Below are 8,773 nucleotides of genomic sequence, written 5' to 3' on the forward strand. Positions count from 1 at the left end.
CTTTCCAATGGTTTGTCTCTTCAGGTATAAATTTAAAACTTCTCCGTTAACTCTCCGTTCAACAAGACACGATATATTTATAAAACAAAAAATTGCGAAGAAAGGAAGAAAACGAGGAGAATTAACAGCCAGTCAAAAAATTGAAAAATTATGCAAATATTTCGGTCAAGACCTCCGCTTGACCGTCCTCTGTGCAGAATAAAACTGATAAAAATACAAAAACCAAACCTTAAAATAAAAACACAAAACTAAAATTGTACGACCCTTTCTTAGTAACGGTGAAAGGGTAACTGAATAAAACACACAAGTCTAAATGGCATTTCACAATTTCATTTTACGTAAAGCACTCTTAAAGGCTAACCGCTTTCCAGTTTGACTATTATCGGAGACTATTCGATTGCACGTTTTCTTCCTTTCTTCGCAATTTTTTGTTTTATCATGATTAGCCAGTGGGGTCTCAGAAATTATTTACGATATATTTATCTTATGTAAAGGACTTTTTATTATCTTGCATAAGACAATTGTAATTAGTTTCTTTTTCAACTTTCGCACTGTTTATTCTTTAAATAAAAGTTCCTTTGTTGTTAGTTTTATTAATAATGAATTGAAACTTTCACAAATGAACAATCTCTCGTAAAATTATAATCTCATTACCTATGATTTTTTTTTTACCTCTGGTGCCCGATCTTGTTTAGGCAATGATGAATGATGGACTCTATTTTCAAACGTCCTTCTCCTCCTTCAGCTCTGTACGTTTTGACTACGGACTTTAATGCCGTTTTAAAGTGTAAAAAAAAAAACAAGTGAAGATTAGTTCTGTTTGAGTTTTAGGCTACTATGAATCTGGTATAGCCAATTTTATCATTTGTTGTCTTCTTTAATTAAATTTTTTTATTTAGTTAAATTCAATTAATTTAATTAAATTTTAGTCTTATCCGAGTGGATTGGTCCGCTAGATTTAGGATTCTATGTCCGAGAGGGCGAGGGTTCGAATCCCAGTGTACCTAATTATTTGGTTTGGGACGAGGATCAGTGGTGTGACTCTGTAAGCTCAGCCAGAGTCGACCCAGCTCTAAATGGGAACCTGGAGAAATCTGGGGAAGGTAAACAGGAAGGTTTGCGAAAGCACAGGATGGCTGGCCCCCATCCCCCATCGCACTTCCTGGCTGAAGGGCCAACAGACGGAGATCAGGACCGTGGGTAGGGACTGTAAAGTCTAATGTCGTATTCAATACCTTTACCTTTAATTTAATTTTAGAAAAGTCGTTTTGTCGCTATAATATTTTGAGTTAGAGTTGTATGTGTAATATTCTACTAAGTATTTCTACTTTCTTTTCTAGAGTAGAATAAGCGGTCTTTTAAGAATGAAATTAATAGCCTCAAAGCCATGACTATTTTCATTTAATATAATTTCTTGGCTAGTATAAAAGTTTAATTTACTTGCTTATCTTTCAGTCGTTAATAATTCACCGACTTGGGCGTTTACAGCGTGAAAAAGCTTCAACCTGGGATAGCTCCCTGCCTAACTAGCGACGTTCTTTCGCCTTCTTCAATTCGAAAGGTATTATCAATTTTCTTTCTTCTTTTTTCTGTTTAATGAAGTGTTTTTGTTTTATGTGTGCAATTGAACGATAACTTTAAATGATAGAACTTTAAATGATCTTCATGGTTCCATGATGGTAAACAAGAACGATTCTGTAGAAAAAGAAACATATTCCATAAAAATAAAGTAAAAAACACGATTTTCAAACACGAGATGTTTAGTAGTAGATTTAAAAGCTGGACGCGTATATATTTTGTTAGTCATTATTAAAACTGAAGAGTGTGATACCAGCGTTTAAGACTATGAATGTTTGAGGGTATTATTAAGTTGGCAATTTGTCCAGTGTTGCCCATTACTAAATTTTTTTGTCTATCCCATACTAGCTCATAGTGTGACCCCAGACAAGCTCGTGTTACGGGTCAAAACCAGAGCCTTATATCTATAAAACTGGGTATTGAAAAGGGTTCATTCTAACTACATACAAAATCCCATGTAAGTTCCTATTTGTTTTGTCTAATGGGGGGTTTAGATAGGTCTGTTCACATGGGGGGATTTTATTTTGCGCTTTCAAATGGGGGTTTTATATTTCTTTTTAGTGAGGCTATATAAACTTTATACCATAGCTTGAGGGGAAATTTCGTGTGGCGGGGGATTAAAACAGTGGTTCAATTGGGGATCATATGCTAATGGCCATACTGAGTCGTAATCAGGCTACTAGGACTCAAGGTTCCTAGGGACTGGTTGGAGACACAAGCACTAACTATCCTGATAAATGCTATCATGAAGAGATAAAATCAAGAAAGTAATGTATTTATTTTTACTCACATTAGCAATACAAAGCTGATTCAGGAACATCAAATTATCTGCACTTTAATTCACTGTCATAGGCACTTGGATAAAATTATACACTGAGATGTATGTAATGCAACATGGGTCTATCGATGATCTCATATAAATTGTCAAAAGTTATTAATAGTTAGATCATAAGTTCACTTACATTAGACTGCTCTCCACTGCTCTAGACTGACTCGAAATTGCAAAGTTCTAACTAACTATACCCTCCAATTTCGCCAGAGGTTACATTAAGGCGTTGCTAAAAAGTATTTTACATTGGGCCCATTGGTCCAATGATGTGTCCTATATTCCTATTGGACAGGGAATACACCAATTGGCTGCTTTAATTTTTATACGATTTATGGCTATAAGATTTACATTTTGGAATTTTATTTTGACAAACAGAGTATTATTTATGTAAATTTATTGCTAACGATATGTCACTTAGTTTCCAGGTGGCTTATAATTTATCACGGTGAAATTTGTTGTGGGACAATACAACTTAGTTACATTGGAATACATTGTTCTGAAACTTAGTTTCAGAACAATACTTTGTATCTTTCGTGGCTATTTTTTTTTATAATAAATTCTACTTTCTCTTGACAGTTTGGGAATTTAAGCTCTTAAAATTTAAACTACATTGTTGGTCGCCTGTCGCGTAATATTTGGTCAAACTGATATTTATTGCATATTTTTGTGGTACAGAGATGGATTTATTTATTGCTACTATATTTTCTGTGGGAAAGATTATACAAGGTTTGTTCGATCAAGATACATTTGTTTTGCTACATTTTAAATTGGACAATCGAGCCTTATTTGATGTCTGTGGGTTACCTTATTTTAGGTTCACGTTTTAAGTGGTTCTATTTTACATGGGTAACTTTAATTTGGAAGGTTTGAGGTTTTTGAATTTTGATCCCGTTACATTTGTAAGTGTAAGGACACCTTAAGTCGCTAGTACTAGATTTTTATTTTTAATGAGTGGTATTGGGCCAAACGTTTGGAATAATTTGCCTAAATCTTTAAAAAAAAGTCGTTGAATGTGTGTGATTTCCTTAGAGATCTTAAAACAATTTGTCTCTTTTTGGTTTTTTTTTTAAGTATAGTCAAATTGAAATTAATTTGCTCTCAAGTTCACCATTAAAAAGGAACAAATATTTTCTTTTTCTTTTGTTGGATGGAAACAGCAGTTTTGTGTGTTATGGTTAATCGAATGAATGATTGGTAGGTTGACCAGGCCAGGAACTGAGTAAACGCAGGATTTTTTTGTCTTTTGTTCCTTTCTTCTCTTCTCTTTGTTATTTTTTTCCCCGTTATTTAATGATAGTATATATGTTTATGGGGTTGATATACTCCGAATAAGCGAAAGCTTAATGAAGGTATAGCGAGTTTTTTAGTTGTTTTTTTTAATAAACCCAATATTTGATCTAAAAAAATCTTAATCTAATCAATGTCATTATTTTCATTCATAGTGTAAAAAAAAGCATGTAATGCGAGTTTATAGCTAAGGAACTTCAGCTGAATTGTTGCTCTTAAATCTTATTCATTGCTATCACCGTCCCCAGAAATTTGATCGGGAGAGGTGGGGGGGGCGGGGGGTAAAGTCTAGTATTGTCTACTTTGGGTTCAGTTTGTAGAATCAAAAAATATCAACCGTCATAATTATGTAATCCATTGTTTATAATAACAAAATAGCAGTTTATGAGCATTTTTTCCTTTAGAAAGCAAAGTAAAATTACGATTTATGAAAATAGCACAACTTTAAAGATATTTAAAATTGTTATAATTCTCTGCAATGGGTCTCTTTAAGAGGAGGGCAGGAGGCGACTTTGACCACCTTAGTACCCTCTCCCGTGTGCAAGTCCCTTCTTTTGTTATTTACGCTGATACAATGGTGCAAAATTTTAATGTGTCACCATTCACAGCGGGCTTGCCACAAATTGCTGTTACTGAGCTAGACGCAAATTGCTGATAATACTAGGGTGGCTGTCACTCATCGGTTGTATAAAAAGAAATAGTCAAAAATTTAAACTGCAAAGGGGCTGTAACATTCATTTCATATCTAAAAGTATGTATACAAAATACCCTGTTCAGCAATTTTGTTCTGAAAATAACTCAATTTTGCAATAACAGCAATTTTGTTCTGAAGATAAGGAGCTTTTGAAATCGAACCTAATTATTCCATTTTTATCTGAACCCAAGAGTAACATGCGTTCAGTTAAGCTAAAACTGAACCCGTCACAACCATCCTGAATGAAATATTTTAAGTGTAATTAAAGCACCACAAATACATCCTTAGTGGGCTCGGGTAGATTTTCAATTCTTTTCGAGGAATATCTAAGCATATTTTTCAATACTCGCCAAATCTGTTTCTTCCTTTTCTGAGCCATTCAATCCAACTTTTTTTTGCAAAAGATTGACTAAGCTCACTTTAAGTTTTCTTTGAGGTGAGACCTCTTTATTGAATTTTTAGGGTCGTAAGGATACTCCCTAGAAGGACTTTGATTGATACTAAATAATGACAAAAGAAAAAGACTGAGAAACTGAATATATCAGTTGTTTTGGTTTGTTTTGAAGCCAATAAAAGTGCGAGCTAAAACGTACTTAGCTGATCCTTCCTACTTAAAATATTTTGTAAACACCAATCAGTCCATCAGTGGATGTTTTCTTCTTAATATGATTTACACATTCAAGTAAAAACCTGTAATTGGTACTCTTTTAATTTCTTCCGTGAACGTAATACTGAAAGAACAGGAAAAGAAAGAGTAAAATTTTGAAAAGTAAAAGGAATTAGCTTAGATAAACCCAAGTTGACATCGAAGACGTCAAAGAAACACAGAAGAGGTTCAATTAAAGGTCTAGCACAAGCATTGATAATTGACAAAGCCTTAAACATTTTCAAGGATTATCCTGCTTTTTTTTTATAAAGACATTTGAGTTACAGCTAAGAAGTGATCTGACTTGAAAGAATGGCTAGAAATGTGGATATTGGTTTGAGATTGCCAAAATGATTTACAATTTAAGCATATTATATATTAATAGGTATGAAGTTGAAAAACCTATGGCTCTTTCAAGCGAAATCTGTGTTTTAGGCTCAGTATGCTTTTCTTAAGTCTGGAACGAAGGGCTAGACCCGTGTTTCTCAAACTACGAGGCACACCTCCCTAGGGATGCGTGGAGTAGTCTAAGAAGAGGCGCGGATATTTGCAAAGATTGACAAAAATTAAGTGAAATTAAAACTACGTAGTCAAGTAAAATATTTTAAGGCATTTAACAGTTAAGTTATAACACTTAATAAGTTGTGAAAAATACACCTGCAATAGGAGAAACATTAGTTTTGCCAACAACTATTGAATTGGACAAAATAATGTTCGGTGAACCATATGTTCGGAAAACAGCTACGACAAATAATGTTAAATAATGTTCGGAAAACAGCTACGACAAATACCGCTGACTGATAACACAGTTGGCAGAAGAATCAATGATATATCAGTTTGCCTTACAAGTAGATGAAGCATCTGATGTAGCTAAAGACGCATATTAAATTGCATACTCTCGATATAAAGAGAAAAATTTAACTCAAGATGTATTATTTTGCAAACCCGTTCCTGGTAAAGTCACATCTAGTGACATTTTTAATATAATCGACACTTTTTTAATGAGAGCGGCATATTGGGCAATAATTGCTTCAGACTTTGTACAAAGTGCATAGCGTGCACAGCCAATGTCAGGACGCAAAACAGGCCTTCAAGCACAAATTAAAAGGAAAACGCCCGATGTTCTCTGGACGTACTGCATGCTCCACAGAGCAGCTTTCGAATAAAAAAATATGAATGAGGAACTTAACTACGTTTTTCCAAAAATAACAAATGTTGTAAACTATATAAAAACAGTCCATCAAAAGTTAGGCTATTTGCAAAACTTTGTGAAGGCATGGGAGCTGCTTACATGGGCGCCCATAAGGGGGAGGGGGCAGGAGTGGGCCCCAGCCCCCTCCTGGCTGAATGATGCTGCCTTATTTTTTATATTTTTGTTTTGAGATTTCTATTATAGCATTAAAAGTGCTAATTAGACCAAGTAAGCCCCCTCCCCCCCCCTGGAACTCAACCTATGGGCGCTCCTGGCTGTTTACACCTCATTTTTGTACTATTGTAAAGTACGCTGGCTATTTTTTGCTGAAGTGTTTCAGAGAGCACTTGAACCTAAAGAAGAAACTGTATTTTTTCTCGAAGTAAATCAAAATGAGGCCGCAAATATGTTCAGGGATACTATTCTTTTTTATTATTATTAAACTTAATTGGTGGAATTTTGGAAAACTAAGCGTTTTTTTTTTTAATATAACAAACTGTTCTTGACCACTAGAAAGCTTTTTTAATTCATTTTCTAATTACTTTTGTTAGCTCCATTTTACAAAATATGCTTGAATACAGAATCAATTTATTGACGAAGAATATGACGAATTTGGATTAACAAGTAATGAAAAAGAAAACTTGAATGAATTATCTTGTGATACGTTTTAAAACAAAAATTTCAGAATGAATCTCTAATTCAATTTTGGCTTGATATTAAGAGCGAATTTAATATTTTGTCAAATAACGCTTTAAAATTATTGCTGTAGCTCGCGACATCTTATTTACGCGAAATGAAATTTACCGCTTTAGCTGATATGAAATCGAAATATCATGATCGTTTCGTTGTAGAAAAGGAGCTTCGTGTATTGACACCGAGATTTGATTAACTTTGCGCTAATAGGCAAGCACAGCCATCTCATTAAGACACAATAAAATAAAGTTATTTGTTTTCTTTGTTTGTAAGAGTTTGTCTTAGTAAATATTTTAGTACTAAAAATTGTTCTTTGCATTATATTATAAAATGGAAGGAAGGCTTCATATGGACGAATATTTTTAAGAGAACCGTAGTAAAATATAAGTTGGAAACCACTGGATTAGACCATAAGGAAGACAGGAATATTTTAATAAAAGAATACTGGCACAATACTGAAGAATCCTGAAGATATCTATAATTGACCCTGAAGAACGTTATGAGCGGCAGGTTAGATTCGCCATTTTGGTATGGGGAAATAAAGAATGTTTTGGAGAAGAAGTTACTGTAAGCTTAAGCTACCGTGCTCCCTCAAAAGAAGATGGACAGCATTCTGTAGTAGTTGCCTAGTTCATAGGACAAAAATGTCCAAGGGAAAATAAAGTTATCATTTTCCATGCATATGTCAGGAGCGCTTTTAAGCTTTAAGAGGGACTTTATTAAACGGTATACACTTGTTATTCCAGATATTCTTAAATCTATAAATCTCTGTATAATTACACACCCACTAGCATTTTTCAACAAAACATTGATTCAATGAAAAGGGCTTATATTCGAGAAAACTTCAATATTTAAGTTCCTATCGATCTATAATATTTGCAGGCATTTAGAATTTTCGTAGGGGACACATTTTGGAAGTTTCAAATTCTTTAAAACTATATATTAACATTTCATAAATATTTTGACAGTTTGGAAGGAAGGGGGGGGTATACCCTTGGGTACGTATTTCAGTTACAAATGTGTTTTAATTCTTTGTTGCTTACTTATTTTTTTTTTCAGGTTGACTTAGTCGTCGCCTTTTCGTTTCTGTGATACAAAAATTTGAGCTTCTGTCAAGTCGTGTTTTCAACCAGATCTGGAGTTATAGATGAACTTTCAATCACGGAATTTGAATTTTTTGCGGAGTAGTTTAGTTGCGTTTAACCGGTGAATCGTGTGTTATTTTTTTTTTTTTTTTTTTCGCTGCTTAGACGTATTGATATTATGATCCTCTGAAGTGCTAATTTTTAAAAGACTTTGCATACCTCTTTGTTATGAGATGACGTTTCTTTTCCTTTTTTTCTAGATTCCAGATATTATACTTTCGGGCTGTCCCTGTTGTAAAAACAGTAAAGATCTATCTTATTTTACCAAAAGAACTATTCTATTGATAGGATCTTACTTCAGCAATACATGCCCTTATTGATACATTATGTTTAATGAGCACCTGCAAAGATAATTCTAGGGGGGGGTCAGATCAAGAATTTTTCAAAAGCGAATAAGGTACAGCTAGTTGAAAAGGTATGTAAAAATTTTGAGAGACAATAGTAAATCTGGACTTGTCCCAGTTATTGATATTAACGGGGCCGAAATTAGTGATAAGAAAAGGGTTAAAGATGAGTTAGTTAAAGGCTAGTTAAAGAGAGGGATGAGCAGAACATTTTGAGAATGTGCTTAACCGTGATAAAGTTACTGCGGTTAAGGTAGGAAATGAGGTTAGTAACTGGTTTCGCATGGAATCAGGAATTAAGCAGGGTTAGGTTCTATCCCCATTTATGTGGTTCATTTTGAATGACTTTGTCCCAAGGAACACAA

At 34.0% G+C, this 8,773-nt stretch overlaps 1 protein-coding gene across 2 annotated transcripts in view; it reads left to right on the forward strand.

Annotated features, from left to right (window-relative positions):
- LOC148949394 (uncharacterized) overlaps positions 1–8,300 on the forward strand; it is a 69,444-nt gene extending 61,144 nt beyond the window's left edge. For both annotated transcript variants that reach the window (XM_089092948.1, XM_089092949.1), the window contains exons 7-8: positions 1,456–1,561; positions 7,979–8,300. In XM_089092948.1, the coding sequence (XP_088949074.1) occupies positions 1,456–1,530 (75 nt within the window). In that variant the 3' untranslated portion in view covers positions 1,531–1,561; positions 7,979–8,300. The remainder of the gene's footprint in view (positions 1–1,455; positions 1,562–7,978) is intronic.
- The last annotated feature ends 473 nt before the right edge of the window (positions 8,301–8,773 follow it).

The sequence above is a fragment of the Artemia sp. Qi Xiang Cuo genome, chromosome 8, assembly GCF_049724085.1.
Source record: "Artemia sp. Qi Xiang Cuo chromosome 8, ASM4972408v1, whole genome shotgun sequence".
Lineage (NCBI taxonomy): Eukaryota > Metazoa > Arthropoda > Branchiopoda > Anostraca > Artemiidae > Artemia > Artemia sp. Qi Xiang Cuo.